At 39.3% G+C, this 16,990-nt stretch overlaps 3 protein-coding genes and 1 non-coding gene across 6 annotated transcripts in view; 2 read left to right on the top strand and 2 right to left on the bottom strand.

Annotated features, from left to right (window-relative positions):
- Window positions 1-8,691, top strand: part of nek4 (NIMA-related kinase 4) — a 35,602-nt gene extending 26,911 nt beyond the window's left edge. Inside the window, exons 1-16 of one of the 3 annotated variants that reach the window (XM_089011151.1) lie at window positions 843-1,169; window positions 1,767-2,033; window positions 2,109-2,306; window positions 2,372-2,479; window positions 2,997-3,151; window positions 3,304-3,448; window positions 4,918-5,487; window positions 5,562-5,612; window positions 5,684-5,818; window positions 5,900-6,037; window positions 6,293-6,359; window positions 7,302-7,393; window positions 7,489-7,562; window positions 7,653-7,861; window positions 7,934-8,067; window positions 8,227-8,691. In XM_089011151.1, the coding sequence (XP_088867277.1) occupies window positions 1,083-1,169; window positions 1,767-2,033; window positions 2,109-2,306; window positions 2,372-2,479; window positions 2,997-3,151; window positions 3,304-3,448; window positions 4,918-5,487; window positions 5,562-5,612; window positions 5,684-5,818; window positions 5,900-6,037; window positions 6,293-6,359; window positions 7,302-7,393; window positions 7,489-7,562; window positions 7,653-7,861; window positions 7,934-8,067; window positions 8,227-8,316 (2,520 nt within the window). In that variant the 5' untranslated portion in view covers window positions 843-1,082 and the 3' untranslated portion in view covers window positions 8,317-8,691. Of the gene's footprint in view, window positions 1-836; window positions 1,170-1,766; window positions 2,034-2,108; window positions 2,307-2,371; window positions 2,480-2,996; window positions 3,152-3,303; window positions 3,449-4,917; window positions 5,488-5,561; window positions 5,613-5,683; window positions 5,819-5,899; window positions 6,038-6,292; window positions 6,360-7,301; window positions 7,394-7,488; window positions 7,563-7,652; window positions 8,068-8,226 lie in introns of those variants that run through there. The other 2 variants (XM_089011150.1, XM_089011152.1) reach the window with 2 other exon arrangements.
- Window positions 8,552-9,802, bottom strand: spcs1 (signal peptidase complex subunit 1). The gene is given in 5 exon segments (XM_089011158.1): window positions 8,552-8,992; window positions 8,994-9,026; window positions 9,112-9,198; window positions 9,280-9,339; window positions 9,645-9,802. Coding segments are annotated over 5 exon segments (291 nt in total). The 5' UTR covers window positions 9,681-9,802; the 3' UTR covers window positions 8,552-8,917.
- A 582-nt stretch (window positions 9,803-10,384) lies between these two features.
- On the bottom strand, window positions 10,385-10,456 carry trnag-ucc (transfer RNA glycine (anticodon UCC)). The gene has a single exon. It is a non-coding gene; the product is annotated as a tRNA-Gly (tRNA).
- Window positions 10,457-10,881: 425 nt separating this feature from the next.
- On the top strand, window positions 10,882-16,338 carry glt8d1 (glycosyltransferase 8 domain containing 1). The gene is made up of 9 exons (XM_089011157.1): window positions 10,882-11,123; window positions 11,210-11,308; window positions 11,505-11,715; window positions 11,885-12,002; window positions 12,093-12,177; window positions 12,284-12,396; window positions 13,651-13,817; window positions 13,900-14,012; window positions 15,075-16,338. The coding sequence occupies exons 1-9, from the start codon at window positions 11,114-11,116 to the stop codon at window positions 15,257-15,259; spliced, it is 1,101 nt and encodes a 366-aa protein (XP_088867283.1). The 5' UTR covers window positions 10,882-11,113; the 3' UTR covers window positions 15,260-16,338.
- Window positions 16,339-16,990: the final 652 nt, after the last annotated feature.

Genomic DNA, 16,990 nt, shown 5'->3' with positions numbered 1-16,990 from the left:
TATTATTATTATTATTATTATTATTATTATTATTATCAATTTTCCAGACCTCTTAATCCGCATTAGCGTCGTGGGGGGTGCTGCAGCCTATCCCAGCCGTTATTATTATCATTATTACAATGAAATACAACACAGTACTTATTGATTTATATAGCGCTTTAACAGTTATTATTATTAGTATTATTAATATTATTGTTCTTGATGCTATTATTATTATTATTATTACTATTATTATTGTTGTTGTTGTTGGATTGGATTAGTCTTTATTAGTCTCGCAATGGAGAAATTAAATTTCACAGCAAAAGGCTGATAAACAATCAGTACAATCCACACGATGCACAACAACTCAAAATTGGTATTATTATTATAATTATTATTATTATTATTAAATGTTTCGGAAAATAGCGGGGCTGATTCATTGTCATTTGTTTTGGGACAAAAGCGTTGTTTGTTTGTTATTCTTTTTATGTTTGAATAATAATACATTATGTTTTGTCTAATTGATATATATTTGCCTCGTACGCTGGGTCCGAGAGGACAGTAATTTCATCTGCGCTGTATGTCATGCATATTAGCATATTTGACAATAAAGCTGACTTTGACTTTTGTCTATTTGATTCTTGTACTTGACTGTTATTCTGTTATTTTTGTCACGTTGTTTTCATTGAAAATAGCATAGCGTCGTCACCATTTAAATTATGGTGCTGATTAGAACACGTCAGTGAAGTTGCATAGTTGCATAAATTAACGCATGCAGACTGCCACCTTGTCTCGAAAAAAAAGCTTGCAAGCTGTGTATTTTTTTGGTCGATAGGTGGCGGTAGTTGCTCGAGGAGGCCTTTGTGGACCTGATTTCTTCGTTCGCCTGATGCGAGTTGCCTAGTGACTCCACCGATGGGTACCTGCTTTTCAAAAATCTCGCCTCCCCATTACGCCAGTGTCCAACTTTTACAGAACGAATTTCATGATTTTTTGTCGCCTTTCCAGCGGCCTCATTGGTCGCATAAACAAGTCTCCTCTCGGAGCGAATGTTGAGTAACTTCTATGTCGTCCGGCTCGGTTATGAAGAGCCTTGAAGAAAGATGGATAAATATATTTTTATCAGGGTGGTTGGGAAAGGGAGCTACGGGGAGGTGAACCTGGTGAAACACAAAACAGACCGAAAACAGGTGAGATGCCTTCAATAAAAGAATCTTTGGGTGCAGCTAGCGTCGCGTGGCAGCTAACCTTGAAGTGCTAAGTTTGTTTACGTGCAATTTGAATAAAGCTATAGAGTGAACAGAGCTTATTATATTACTTATATAAACTACAAGGCAAGCATTGTGTGCGCCGAAAGGTATTCCTACTAATATGTCGGCCGTAGAAGTGACGGCCTCAAGAGGTCTGGATCATGTTACCAAACGTGAACCAGGATTAATAGTAATTCACCTTCATTAACATGTTCATGATTTTCCAACCTTTTTCAAACCTTTACATCAAAGATGTCAAACTTTTTTTCCTTGGGTCACGTCGTATTTCGGATTTCCTAAAGAGGGTTATAATGACAGAAGTTCCTAGTGTAAAGTCAAATAAATGGTTATCACAGATTACATACAACAAATCAGTGAGCGAAAAGTTTTGAAATCTACTTGAATTTATTTTGAAAGGGGCATTGGAAACAACAAAATTTTTGCAATTTGCCAAAAAAAGGCAATTTGCATTTTTGGTATTAAGCAAGATTCATGAAGTTGATTTTAAATACGTGTCTCCATTTCCTATCCATGCAGTATGTCATAAAGAAACTCAATCTAACCACCTCCTCAAAACGGGAACGTCGGGCTGCAGAGCAGGAGGCGCAGCTTCTATCCCAGTTGCGGCATCCCAACATTGTAACATACAGGGAATCCTGGGAAGGAACAGACCTCCAACTGTACATAGTGATGGGCTTCTGTGAAGGTGGCGACCTCTACCACAGACTCAAACAGCAAAAGGGAGAGCTGCTCCCGGAGAGGCAGGTCGTGGAGTGGTTTGTCCAGATTGCCATGGCACTCCAGGTATGTTGCACAGTGATGTGAAGGCAAATCATGAACACAAGCAGGCCTAGAGTCACTTTTTGTGTTCCCTTTCAGTACCTTCACGAAAGGAACATTCTCCACCGTGACCTTAAAACACAGAATATCTTTTTGACAAAGACCAACATCATCAAAGTTGGGGACCTTGGCATCGCACGAGTATTGGAGAACCAGAATGATATGGCCAGCACGCTTATCGGAACCCCTTACTACATGAGTCCAGAGCTTTTCTCGAATAAACCGTACAATTACAAGGTACGTTTTTCTCATTTTACTGTTTTCCACTGGGAGATTTGATGATTGTATTTATTTTTTTCCAGTCAGATGTCTGGGCCCTGGGGTGCTGTGTGTATGAAATGTCAACACTAAAACACGCCTTCAATGCCAAGGATATGAACTCACTGGTTTATCGCATTGTGGAAGGAAGGGTAGGTCCTATTTTTTCTTTATATGTCTTATATGTGGATAAGGAGATGCCAGGCTCCTACTTTTAAGCATCAACCGTAGCAAAGGTCCTTATTATCGTATTTTACGGTGTATAAGGCGCAACCCCAATGAATGGTGTATTTTGAAATGTTTTTCATATATAAGGCGCACCTTCAATGAATGAAAAAAGTTCCCAAAAATTACACTGTATATACAAATATATACAAGTTTACCAAATATCAAGCACACCATATTACAGGACAAGGCGCTGGGGTTACACACTACTACTACTTCTATGGGAGGAAATTGAGTCCGTGGCTGGTGACAGTAGTTGCGAGACCTGGTTTGGCTTAATATTACTTCACATATAAGGCACACCTGCGCATCAGGCGCAAGGTCATCTTTTGAAGAAAATGAAGGCTTTTGAGTGTACCTTATACACCGGAAAAGATGGTACCTATAAATCAGCAGTGATCCACAAACTTTTAATTACGGTACGTACCATTTTTTTTCTCTTAGCTACCACAGATGCCAAGTAAGTATGACCCCCTGCTCGGAGAGTTAATCAAGAGCATGTTGTGTAAAAGACCAGAAGACAGACCGGATGTCAGACTTATCCTACGGCAACCTTACATCAAGCGACAAATTGCCATGTTCCTCGAGGCTACCAAGGAGTAAGTCAGAAAAACAAACATAGTTGCAAGTCCCATTTTTTTTGTTCTGTTTTGCTTAATCACTGTACTCAAATCATGTTTCTAAAGACAAGTTAGGAATAACCTCTTTCCATCGTGTTGCTCCTTCATCCATTTGTGTTTTTGTTGCTCAGAAAAGCTGCCAAATCAAGAAAAAAAGTTGCCGGTAGCAGAAGTGACATCAGAAGCAACGATGTAGCCGTGATGGCGCAGTCTCAGACAAAATCTGAGCGACAAACTCCAAGTCCTCAGCAGGAGTCAATTCCCAGGTTGAAACAAGTGGGTGAATGATTCATTGTATAATTATCCCAGATTATTTGATTTGCCATCTTTATATTTCATCATGCAAAGACATCAAGACGAACACCATTTTCCCATGCGGCATGAGGTCACAAAGGCATGCTTGTATGAGTCGATCCTGTGCGATGACCTCGAATTTTCAAACATTTTTGAACTTCAGCAAATGAGTCGAAAATCATCACAGGCTGCCTTGAATAATCTCTTGACTTCTCCATGACAGGGAAGACTTCTTAAAGGACACTGACCGAGGAATACACGCGTGTGCATGTAGTGATTTGGTGTCATCAAATACCATATTTTTCGGTGTGTAAGGCGCACCAAAAAAACGTGATTTTCTTCAAAAGATGACCCTGTACATTATACGCAGGTGCGCCTTAAATATGAAGTAATATTGAGCCACAACAGGTCTCACAACCACTGACTCCATTTCCCCTTGTAGAGGGAAGTAGTGCGGAACCTCAGCCTCTTCTCTAGCGCCATATAATGTGTGCACTGTATTTGGAAAATGTTAATATACAGTGGGACCTTGGCTTACGAACTTAATTGGTTCCCAGACAGTGTGTAAGGAAAAAAAAGTGTGTATCCCAAAAATTAATTTCCCATAGGAAACATTAAAATGAGAATAATCCGTTCCCAGGTCCCCATAAAACATAATATTTTACTTTCTAATTTTCTAAACCTTAAAACTACACAAAATATACCTTATTTTATGTATAATAAATGTGCTATAGTATTATGATTAAAGAAATGAACTGTACTGTCCGATAAAGTCATTTTATTTACCTTTATGATGGTCGTTCATGGCTTGATGGAATGGAGTGTCCGGTTTCCTCAGCATTAAAAACTTGATGAGAAACATAGGCTTCTTTCACCATCTTGAGGAATGATCCCTTGTAGGTGCTTTCTCTGTGTGTATATATTTATACATTATATTTGGAAAACCTTTTTCATTCATTGAATGTGCGCCTTATATTCTGGTGCACCTTATACGGTGTATAGGAAAAGTTTGCAAATACACCATTCATTGGGGGTGCGCCTTATACACTGGAAAATACGTTATTTTTTTCCTAAAACAATAGATGGCATATCCATAATCTTATCATGACCACAAAAACCAATGTATACCTTTAGCAGTAACACACAGAAAATCACCAAGCATACAGTATATTGACTTTCAAGTATATTATGGTTTAGTTTAATGAGCTCTTTTACTAATTATAATATTACTTGTGGTTTTATTGTTCAGATGTTTATTGTTCCATTGTTCTTTGATTGTAAAGTGTCCTTGGTTGCTTTGAAAGGTGCTTGTATTAATTAAATGTATATGATTATTATTATTTCATTATTATTATTATTATTATTATTATTATTATTATTATTATTATATAAAATAATCTTTGTTTTGATCTTTTGGCTGATCATTCTATTTATATTGATTCATTCAACAGAAACAGAAATTACAACCCCCTCAAAATCAAAATGGTTCCACAGACTGTAACCCAGTTAAGACAACTTCACCTCCCAGGCAGTCTTCACCCGATGTTCTCAAAAGCAGCGTCACAACTATGGCAACCATCAGCAAAATCCACGTCGACGTGTATCCACGGGAGGATGCGGATGTGATCCAGAGGCCATTGGAAACACCTCAGTTAGCTGTGGGACGACCTCAAGAGGACAAAAGGCAGCCTTCTGTCCCTCGTACACATGTTAAGCCACCACTCAAGCCCGTATCGGCAGCTGGAAAAGGGGTAGGAGATGACAGAAAAGTATCAAATAGCTTTTGTCCATTTCTGGACACCTTCTCAGTCGTTGAGAAAAAAGTGGCAGCTCATGATGAAAAGGAGGACACAATGGAGCTCCTGAAAGAAGCTAACATACCAGGACCAAAACTCCAAGTGGGGCACTTAACCCACTTTGAGACGAGATCATCACACCAAATATCCTTAGAAAATATGGAGTGTAAAAATGAATCTGTAAAACCTTTCAACGGAGCTTTAACACGCCAAGGAGACTTACAAGTAAGTTCCGATGTCAATAGAAATGTCTTTTGGTTGTTTTGAGTAGTATCCTCATGTTTTTTTCCCCTTTTTAGGATGATTTGGAATCAACGGAAAAGTTGCTTGAAGAATTCTCTCCAACAGTTGTAAGAAAATTCTTTCACCTCTCTCATGTTCATGCTGGAAAGTACAGTATTAACGGATCGTCTCTCTTAAGGAACCTCCTGAACAAGCACTACAAAACAACACACAAAATATAGCCAGTGCTCAGGTTCTCACAGCTCATGAACCCGCTGTCTCGCCGGAGTACGGCGGGAGGGATGCAAGACAGGCAGACGGTGATCAGCAAAAGGTAAAGCGGTCGATGAATTCTTGTCTGGAAAGTTCAATTCAAAATACGTGAACAAGAACTAGACTGTTATGTGTCATTTAGACGATAAGTCGCAGACGTCTGCCTCCACGTCCTGTCCAACCGTCGTTAGAACCCAGGAAGAGAAGCACAGAGAGCAAGAAATCAAATCAGGATGAAACATCTAAATCATGTGGAGATGGATTATTTAATCTACCAAAGGTACAATACAATACATATTGATTTATATAGCGCTTTAACAACAACTGAAGCAAAGTGCTTATCATGGACAGCTATCATATGACTAAATGACTAAAATTTCTTTTTTTCCCCTTCCAATGAACAACGCTTAACGTTTTTTCTTACCCGGTCCTGACAGAGAATTTTTACACAAATAGCCACCTCACCGTTCTGAGTTTGGGCTTGTATCCGGTCTTCAGATCCAAGCAGATAATAAACTTAAATGTTAACTTTCAGGCTCGTCCTCTATCTGCCAGAGAGAGAAGACGACTGAGGCACTCGAAAGACATTGCCTGCCAATCTGGTACAATGCTAATACAGTGATACCTTCGTTTACAAACTTAATTGGTTCCCAGAAAGTGTGTGGAAGGCAAAAAGTTTGTCTGCCGAACATTTATTTCCCATAAGAAACAATTAAAAATCAAAATAATCCGTTCCCAGGTCCCCATAAAACATAATTTTCTACTAAATAATAATAATAATACATTTTATTTCTAAGCGCCTTTCAAAACTCTCAAGGACACTTTACAGTCACGGGATAAGCCTTAAAACTACGCAAAATATACCTTATTTTATGTATAATAAATGTGCTATTGTAATTAAAGAAATAAACTGTACTATATAATAAAGTCGTTTTATTTACCTTTGCGATGGTCGTTGATGTAGTTGCCTCTTGATGATATCCGAGTGAAGATAATACCCTCACTCACACTGTCCCCTGCTAGCTGCTTTTCGTTAATCCAAATCAACAGAAGTTTTTTAACCTCTTCTATTGCCTGAGATCATTGCTTAGACAACACAGAAACACCCATAGCCACACGTAGCGATGGTCGACTTAGCGTACTGGGACGCTAAGTCACACAAACGCACGGATCGTTCGTGTTTTTTCAATGATCTCCTCGACCGTAATTTTCTTTTGTGTCCTCTTCGGCTTAACACTAGCCTGAGGTAGGGTATTTTTCGGTTCGATAATAGCAAATGTATCCTCGATAACAAACTACGTCTGCACTCAAAGAAAGAGGGTGACAAAAACTAGTCCGCCAGCCGCCGTGGCGCTGTGTGGTTTGGTTCTACCGCCGAAAGCTAGTTCGGCTGCCAAGATTATATTCTCGCAAATTTAATGTTTGTAGAAGTTTGTGAGCTAAAGCGTTCGTAAATTGAGGTATCACTGTATCTTTTTTTAGTTCTCCTTTTTTAAGATTGAAATCACATTTTGGTTTTCATTTGTCAAATGCTTCTCGCCCAGATGCTGAAAGATCAGCTCACGATATCATCAGTTCCGAGGCCAACACTCCAGTTTCCAACTCTCTTTCAGACTTTATAAGGCACACCAATAAGGTATGATTCACACTTGAGGTTTCTTTTTACTGTGAGGATATTTTTAAAACCATACACTAAAATGTTAAATAAAACATTGGTGTGATTCATCTCAGCCGGAAAACGATGAAGATGAACCCAGTTCTTCCACAAGCTCCACGGAGCATGCAGATGGAGAAGGCATGGAAAAGTGAGGCCGTTAATTCACCCTCGTGCTTTCATTCATTCGAAGTACAACGTTCATTTTTGGATGCATTTTTTAAACCTTTGTGTTTTCCAGAAGAGCCGAATCCAAAGACATGCAAGATTTAGTCCACATGATGACCCAAACTTTGCAGATGGTTGGTGGAAACGAGGTGGATCAACATGGATTTGGCTCTACATTGTTGCCAGAATTCAAATTTAACAGGAAGTACAGGGACACCTTAGTGCTCCACGGGAAGTCTCGACAGGAATCTGAGACCTCTTCCCTGAGTGAAATCCCCATCGGTGTGATATTCCGTTCAAACCGTGCCATCGTCCCCGTTGTGGTGTGTTTAAGAATATTTTCCATTTGTAAAGGCTCTAAGTCTGGTCCAGCCAAGATCAGGAGGTCCATTGAGCTCCTGAGAACTGATGTGGTGAAGGGCCTGGGAGTCAAGCTCTTGGACAAAGTCCTGGAAATCATGGAGGAGGAGGATGACGATAAGCGAGAAGTATGTTTAAAAAAAAAAAATGCTCTTGGTAATTCATGCGCATTTTGGCGGCATGATACTCAGTACAAAAAGGTCTCAAATGAATTTGAAGAACTACAGTAAAATGTGTCAAAAGGACAAAAAAATAAATGCTACTAATTCCTTTGTCTGTCGTTGCAGTTGTGCCTTCGTCAGCAGATGGGTGATGACAAGTATCACGCTTATGCCGTGATGGTGAGGCAACTGAAATTCTTTGAGGAGGTTGCGTAAGAGGTTTAGAAAAAGAATTGACCTGATCGCTTTGTGCCATGACAAGTGCCACTTCTTGTCTACAGAAAGAATCTCATTTGTACTTGTTACGCCAATTTTTGCATTGACACATGCAAAACGTCATGTAAATAACAGAATATCATTATTTATAGCCTTATTTTGCAGTTTTGTATTTTTCACACTCTATGCAAACATCTTCAATTATATTGAAAGGTAATCACGTAACTTGCTGTAATCAAGTACTTAGTTTAATTTATTTTGTGAGCCAGAGTATTGTGAATAGATTAATGACTTATTTTCATTTGTCTTAATACACAAAGTAGACACATTATAGATATTGACAATAAAATTATTTGTGATACAATTGTCCCTTAACTATTCTTTTTCCTTCATTTTTCTTGTAATACAGACCAGCACATGGCTGAACATATTCCTTTAGCATAGTCATGCCATAACGCTGCCTCCGAGTTTAACACAATTTGGTGAGGATTTCTGACCACACACACATTTTATTTGACACGAATTTCAGTGTGACACATGGGTTGTGAGATCAAAAAAAATCAAATGTACAATGATGTAACAGTCGAAAGATGATTTGGAGTTATTTATGCTTCTTTTTCTTTTGACTGGACTCTGCGTTGGTTTCTGGTATTACAGGCTGCCAAGGCAGAGGATTTCCTTCTGTACATCGGCCATGGAGGCAGGGTCAGCTTCAAAAGAAATGAGATATTAGCATATATGCACATTTAAACGCCAGCATCATGTAATTGGAAGTACAGTAGTCTTTAAACTCACAATGCACGAGACAACAAATCCAGTCAGGACTATGTATACAGTCCACCCAAATTGTTGAATGATGAGACCATACACAAAGCCAATCACCTAATGGCACAAACAAACCACATAAGGTGAGGACAGGACTGCTGGCTTGATCGAGTTCTGTTCATGAAGTTGCATAGTTACCGCAGAGATGATGATTATCTCTTGGATAATCTGTTCAGCCAATTTCTGGCCTTTATAATCCTATAACAAATAAAACGATTCAACATCACTGCCCAACCCTTCTCAACAGTAACGCAGGTCGTCAATCCCTATCACCACTTGAACAAAATTATGATATTCGTAAATATTACTGGAACTAAGCAATTTGACAAACAGGAGCCAATGATATCGAATTATTGCATGCAATTTTCATCTGATTAGTTTGGTCGAGCACGAATCTTGGCTAGCAGCACAAGTAGCATCGCTGGATTCGAAAATACAACCATGCAAGCAAGCAAAGACCCGATCGTAATGTGACACAATAGCATAAATTTGGTTAAATTTACCATGTGCGTGGGTATTGAGTCAAATATTGACAGCATATTTCTTCTTGTATCTCAGCAGCTTGAGCAAAAAAAATGATTTCCGGCGAGAAATGATACGTCACATAAAGAAGGACCCATTTCTTCTTCGTCCAAAATACCTGGCGTTTGTAATGTTGCATTTCCTCCACCTACTGGTTAGGAGTGTGGATCATCAAATATACAGCACACTTATTTTCCTTTCGGCTTTTCCCTTCAAGGGATCGCCTGTTTGTTTTGGCCAAGCTTTTACGTCGGGTGCCCTTCCTGATACAACCCTCTGTATTTATCCGAGCTTGGGACCGGCACAAGAAAGAAGACACTGGCTTATATCCCCTTGTGGCTACAGAACAGGCACTTACATAAACGTAATAAAGATGAACATGCTCAGTATGAGGCGCCTACTAGGATTTCAGCACTCACGCAAATATGAAATAAATAAATAAACTCGTATTTTCGATTTCTGCCCCTTTACCGTTTTCACATCAGCCCAATACTAAAACTAATATCAAAAAATGAATAAATGTACTACTTGTTCACAGTTCCACAATGTCCAAACCTGAAACTGGACAAAATGGTTTCACATATTGAAACCGTTTCGTCCATATGATATTGTCATTCCTCCAACCTTCGTTCGTATTCCAAATGTCCCAACCCTTGAAAAATGACAAAAAGAAAGTGACAACAAATAAACCTAATACTTTACATTCGGAACCAAAAACTTTTGCGTTGGCCGGGAATCGAACCCGGGTCAACTGCTTGGAAGGCAGCTATGCTCACCACTATACCACCAACGCCTGCTACAAACAGGACATAACACTATACTTGACCGATTTAATTTCCGTGTTAAAGTACATAGTTGGATGTCATTTTTTTCATAGCAAGATCCACTGTGGCCAGTGAGCCCCCATAAAACAATTTTATGTTAAAAACATTAACATGAACACATATTTGGTCAGAAAGACAAATATTGACGTACTAACGTTACATGCGCTAGGACCTAGCGGCTAGGACCTAGCCGCTAGGTCCTAGCCCATTTACTGAGTCGCACGGCAAATCATAGCCAGTAAATCTTAACTTTATTACAGATTCATGATATATAATGGCCATAATACACATTTACTACAACTGCGGATATTGTAGTTATATTTTGTATGAATTCAGATGTGTAACGATTTCATAAATTTCATTTATTAACAGGCACGCCGTGGGCAACTATTTGTCGTGCAATTGCAGATGTTAAGTGTTGCGTTGGCATTTGTTTGGTCCTCATGAGAGTTTTCACTCGAAAATGAACGTTTTAGGCTACACTGGCGGATAATTTTGATCAAATTTTAAAATGGGTCTATTCTGCAGCGTCTTAGAGGTGCATTAGCCTACCACCAAGTCTACAAGGGCGTCTCTGTGTGCACAACAAAATTCATCGTAATTCGACGGAGTAACGGGAAAAAGCGATGAGGAAAGGTTCGTGCAGTCGTGTAAAACATTTGTTTCCTAACTTGAAAGTAGTTGCTTTATTCAAAACGTGTGCTCTTGATTATATCTTCTAGTTAACGTGGTGATCATTGTGCTACTTGCTGTGGCTGTCCTGATCATAATTCAACGGAATCTCCTGAGCCTCAGTGACTTTTTACACAAAGAAATTACAAGTGAGTATTTATTTAAACCAATTCCATTTCCCCCACATATGTTGTGTTAATTTCGTCCTACTGTGCAGAAATTATGCTGAATTACCCTATTTTGCTAAACGTGCACATCAAGGAAACAAATAATAAAAAAATCATCGATGCTTTTCCGTACACCAGCTAAAGATGATGAGAAAATCCCCGATATGCTCTCCTACAGATACAGGGGCCATTCTTCCCTTTGAGGCGGAATTGTCTCGAGATCTTCGGGTGGATTTGGAAAGACAAGGGGATGAGATTCCTGTGGTTTTGACAGCTGCTGAGGAGAGGCTCGGCGCTGCTGTCGCCGCCATGCACAGCATCTACCAAAACACGAAAGCCAATGTTGTCTTCACAATTGTCACCATGAATGACACAGCCGATCACCTCAAGTAAGACTGTGAAGCACTCTGTTAGTTTAAATAACTTGCTGACTAAAATATGATGTCTAGGAAATGTCCAATATTGTTGCACTTATCTTATTTTGAGGTGTTATGACCAAAGCAGAAAGAAAAAAACACACTTTGGTTTGAATTATCATCAACCTGTGTTGACCTACAGGACTTGGTTGAGTGTGCCAAGGTTAAAAAACATCAAATATAAGATTGTTCTTTTCAAGCCTGAGCTGCTTGTTGGCAAGATAGCAAAAAATCCTCAGACCGTCGACGCTGCAAAACCGGTAAAGTGGCTTTTTGTACATTTACAGTCCTAAGTAAACTCTCCTTAAATTTACTGCAGTCAAAGTTTGTTCATCTGTTCTATTTTTCAGCTTACTTTTGCCAGATATTATCTTCCGTTATACCTACCCGAGGTGCAGAAAGCCATCTATTTGGATGATGATATTATTGTGCAAGGTAAAACAATCTATTGTGACCATGTCAACATAATCCATATTCTGAGCTCATTTTCTTTGATGAAAAACAAACAAACAAACAAACTGTATTTCTATTTTGGTCTCAGGGGATATAAAAGAGCTTTATGAATCAAGTTTAAAACCTGGACATGCAGCCGCATTCTCCGATGACTGCGATTCTGCATCTACTAAGGGCATTGTTCGAGGGGCAGGAGTTCAGGTAATAATAATAATAATAATAATAATAATAATGCATGTTATTTATAAGCGCTTTTCAAAACGCTCAAAGTCACTTTACAGTCACAGGATACGTTTTTTTGTGGGTGAGCAGTGCCAGCGTTCACTTAACTCGGATAGATAGAAAGCTAGCTAGCTAGCTAATACAAAGCTAATAGATAGATAGCATTTTAAAATGTATGTTATCATTTCACTGTATCTTTTTCTGAGTAAAATATAGATTTTTGAATGTTTTTTTTTTTTCAAGAAAATTGTTTCATTGTGTTTTAACTCATTAGAATCTTTCGTTTTTTTACTACAATCCAACATTAGGATGTTCAGGCAGAGAATTACCAAAAAAAGATGCACTTTTTACTCTTTTCCAAAATGTACTGTGGTGTGAATTTGATTTTTTTTTTAAACTTTTATGGGGTCAAGAACAAAATATATTACTGTATACAAAATTGGACAGATGTGGAATCAGACACAGTTCGGGCTCTTTTATGATGATAAATGGCTTACTATATTTCAAATGCCATCAATTAAAAAAAACAAAAACGTTTGGTGATATCTTGGGGAATCTTTATTTAGGTCGGAAGCCTTAATCCCAAACGAGGAACTGTGTTAGTTTTTTTTAAGTACTAGGTTGAGCCTTTATCTTGACTCTTAATAACTCTTAATATGTTCGTTAAAAACGTTAAAAAACATGATGTATGGATGGAACTATGTATGTATGTATGTATGTATGTATGTATGTATGTATGTGTGTGTCTATATATATATATATATATATATATATATATATATATATATACGGTAAAGTCTCGTTATATCGATATCGGATATATCGATAGTCCCGGTTATATCGATATTTTTTCGGACTCCCTTGAATATCGATATACAGAGAGAGAGATCTAGCTAGATAGATAGATAGCTATGTATCTATCTATGTAACATCCAACTTACGACCGAGTTACGTTCCGACCAAACGGTCGTAAGTTGAAACACATTCAAAATGTTGAATAGAGCTCTGAGGCTAAATGACTCGCAAACTCCCCCCTCCGGTACGTTCACGCAGTCGATTGCTGTGCGAGAATGCGATGCTGTCTGGCTGGCCAAAATTGTCGTACGCGTTGCCGTCCTGCTAACGCGTTGCGGTGCCAGGCGTAGAATTAAAATTTTTAAAAATAAGGTGGTCGTAAGTCGAGCCGGTCGTAAGTTGAATATTACCTGTATATATTTTTTTCTTCTTCACAAGAATAACTATATAGGTTTCCTGGATTTTAAAAAAGAAGCGATTAAAAAACTGGGCATGAGAGCCAACACATGCTCTTTCAACCCGGGTGTCATCGTCGCCAACTTGACGGAGTGGAAGAACATGAACGTCACTGGTCAACTGGAGCACTGGATGGAGCTCAACACACAGTCGGTCTTTCGCACAGCACCAATGCGACTCTTTTTTTTTGTTTTGCTCCAAACTCATCTGCATGACTTTTATTTCCCCCAGGGACGACCTGTACAGTAAGACACTGGCCGGGAGTATCACCACCCCGCCACTTCTCATCGTGTTTTACAAGCGTCACTCTGCGCTTGACCCCATGTGGCACGTTCGGCACCTCGGTAAGTACCATGAAGTGACTGAATCCGGGACGTGGTTTCAAGTTCAAAGTGACCGCCAAGGAATCAGTATTTAGCGCTTATTCAAGTACAGTGATATCTTGGCTTACGAACTTAATTGGTTCCCACACAGAGTGCGTAAGGCGAAAGGTGTGTATCCCAAAATTTAATTTCCCATAGGAAACCATTAAAATGAGAATAATCCGTTCCCAGGTCCCCATAAAACATGATTTTCTACTTTCTAATTTTCTAAGTCTTAAAAGTACACAAAATATATTACTAATCCTATGTTGCCTAAGCAGGCTGTTGTACGAACGATCCAAATTGAACCTCACCCCACCATAGTGAAGGATTTAGCTGTTTTATGAAAATCGCTTCTTTTACTTAATGAGTGGTTGCTAGCTTTTAGGTGCATATGTACTGCCGATTGTGGCCCACTAGTATTATTTGGATCGTTCGTACAACAGCCTGCTTAGGCAACATAGGATTAGTAATACTGATGAGGTGACCATTCACCATTTCACCTTTTTTTGTTTCAAGCTCTGTCGTCTCCTTTTCGTGTGTGTGTGTTTTCTCACTCTCTGTCGTCTGCCTGTCTCTTTAATGTTTAATCCCCCCCACTGCTGCATTCTTGACCAATCATGTGGCTTTAACTGAAGACGCCATTTTGTTTTTGGGAGAACGGCCTCACTCTCTCTGTCTGTAACCCCCACCCCCTCACTGCTGCGTTCTTGACCAATCACGTGGCTTTAACCAAAGACTGGGGGCGGGGAATAGAGGACCAAAACAGTCGGCTGCCATTTTCTTGTTAGAACGGGCTCGTTTGCAAACGACACGTCACTCACTGTGCAGCTCCGTGCGTATCCCAAAAAATAGGTCATATGACAAGGTAAAATTTTCATAAATTTAACGTTCGTAAACCGAAAAGTTCGTAAGCCAAGGGCTTCGTAAACCGAGGTATCACCGTACCAGCCAATTTGGTGATCGGCCTAGAAAAAAAAATCATTTTGGTCAGGCACTACTCACTACTGTAAATGAATAACAACTTTTGTGTGTGTTTTTAAGGCACGACAGGCGCCGGAAACCGCTACTCGTCACAATTTATCAAAGCAGCTAAACTCCTTCACTGGAATGGACACTATAAGCCTTGGGGGGGGACGTCCGCCTTTACCCACGTGTGGGACAGGTGGTTTATTCCGGACCCGGTGGAAAAATTTCATCCTGTGAGGAGACACGCGGCGGATGAATAAAACTGAAAACGTGAAACCATCTTAGCAGGTCAAGTCAACCCAAACGACAGGAGCAAATCCACCTCTCAGGACTGAAATATACCAGAACGAACCCCGCTCCATCAATTCAATCGTTTCAGTAACATTGGCAATTATGCTATGATACACTACAGACGCTCCCCAACTTACGAACAAGGTGTGTTCCGAACAGTCGTTCATAAGGTGAATTCGTTCGTAAGTTGCTTCAGTGCTATATTTTGTATGGAATGTATATTAAAGGACAACAGACGCCGCCGGACAAGTTGTGTCCATGATTTGTAAAATCACTTCAAATGACTTTTACTGAGCGTATTTTACAACGATTCCACGGCACTCCTGTAATCGATTCCAAACATTTATGCTTTCCTCTTCAGAACTATTGTAATCATATTCATAACTGGATGAGTAACATCTTCTCCGAATCTGAAGCCATTGTTTTGATTCTCGAGCAAGGCAAGACGCGTTGGCGTGACGTCATGAACAAGGGGGCAGGACCTTCTGAAACTCACCATCCCGAGGTCATTTTGAAGTAGTTTTGGGACACTTTAAGTCAGGGGTGTCAAAGTAATTTTTTGCCGCGGGCCACATTGTAGTTATGGTTTCCTCTCGAGGGCCGTTATGAATTTGGGGAAGCCATTAGAATGTTAAATCCCCTCCACATATTACATATAGAGCGCACAAAAAATTAATAACTAGTTTTCAAATCTGAAGTCAAGAATAATGACTGTTATTGTGGTTTACATCCAAAAATATGAAATTTTGGTTCAGATTTTAGCAAGCATCATGGAATTTCACAAGTTTGATTTGCTTTCGTGGACCGAAAAAAATGATGTGGCGGGCCGGATTTGGCCCGCGGGCCTTGACTTTGACACCTGTGCTTTAAGTCATTTTTATTGGTGTTTTGCATTTGACTAAAAAATATCAAACTGCGTGTTTTGGGTATTTTAGATGCTATAAAACGTTTTTCTGATGTCGGTTAGGAAACAAAAAAAATGGTGTCGGTTGTCCTTTAAGGCTTGTAGAAGTAACCTGTATTTGTTTGTCATGAAAAATACACATTTTAATAAAATATATACTGCAACAAACTAGGCAGGGAAAGCCGGATGCGGGGTGGTTGCTGGGTGAGCTCTCACAGCACCTCATGTCGGTATTAGCTGTGGAAAAAAAAGCACTACTCTGGGAAGACGCGCAATACGAAATCTCACTTACAGCATCTCAGTCCAAAAACCTTTTGACATACCCGCAAACATGTCCGTATGTACCGTTGTTCGTAACTTGAAAGTTCGTAAGTAGGGGAGCATCTGTTTTGAAATCACAACCACACTATTTGTTTTCATTGTTTGCCACATTTCATAGTAAGCTAAAATACTCAAAACTTGCCGTGTCCAAGTATTAAGTATAGGACACAGTACTGTACTCCATTTTCATTGTCAACATTAACCAACTGTGTTACTTTCCACAAGTTGTACATATTTCTTGCGCTACATAATGACTACCAACACATTGTATGGAAATAGCCATTTATCATGGTGAGCTGTTACATGCAAACCACTAAGTAACCACACGCACACGTTGGTTTGAGTATTCCAGGCTGGTACTAATGGATTTTCTTTTGTCCATTAAATGCATTTTTGTAAAAGTACTGTATCGATTTTGAGTTTTTGGTGACCGAAACTAAGAGTTTTGTTTTGTTGTGTGAAAGGGATCTCAGGC

The sequence above is a fragment of the Hippocampus bargibanti genome, linkage group LG12 (assembly GCF_051943395.1).
Source record: "Hippocampus bargibanti isolate YZ-2025 linkage group LG12, ASM5194339v1, whole genome shotgun sequence".
NCBI lineage: Eukaryota > Metazoa > Chordata > Actinopteri > Syngnathiformes > Syngnathidae > Hippocampus > Hippocampus bargibanti.
This window is presented reverse-complemented; position numbering and strand designations above follow the sequence as displayed.

Excerpts from the sequence above, each read along its gene's own strand:
- glt8d1 (XM_089011157.1), top strand. Across the intron at positions 12,003-12,092 it reads CCGTCGACGCTGCAAAACCG|CTTACTTTTGCCAGATATTA; the intron begins GTAAAGTGGCTT and ends TCTATTTTTCAG. Across the intron at positions 12,178-12,283 it reads TGATGATATTATTGTGCAAG|GGGATATAAAAGAGCTTTAT; the intron begins GTAAAACAATCT and ends TTTTGGTCTCAG.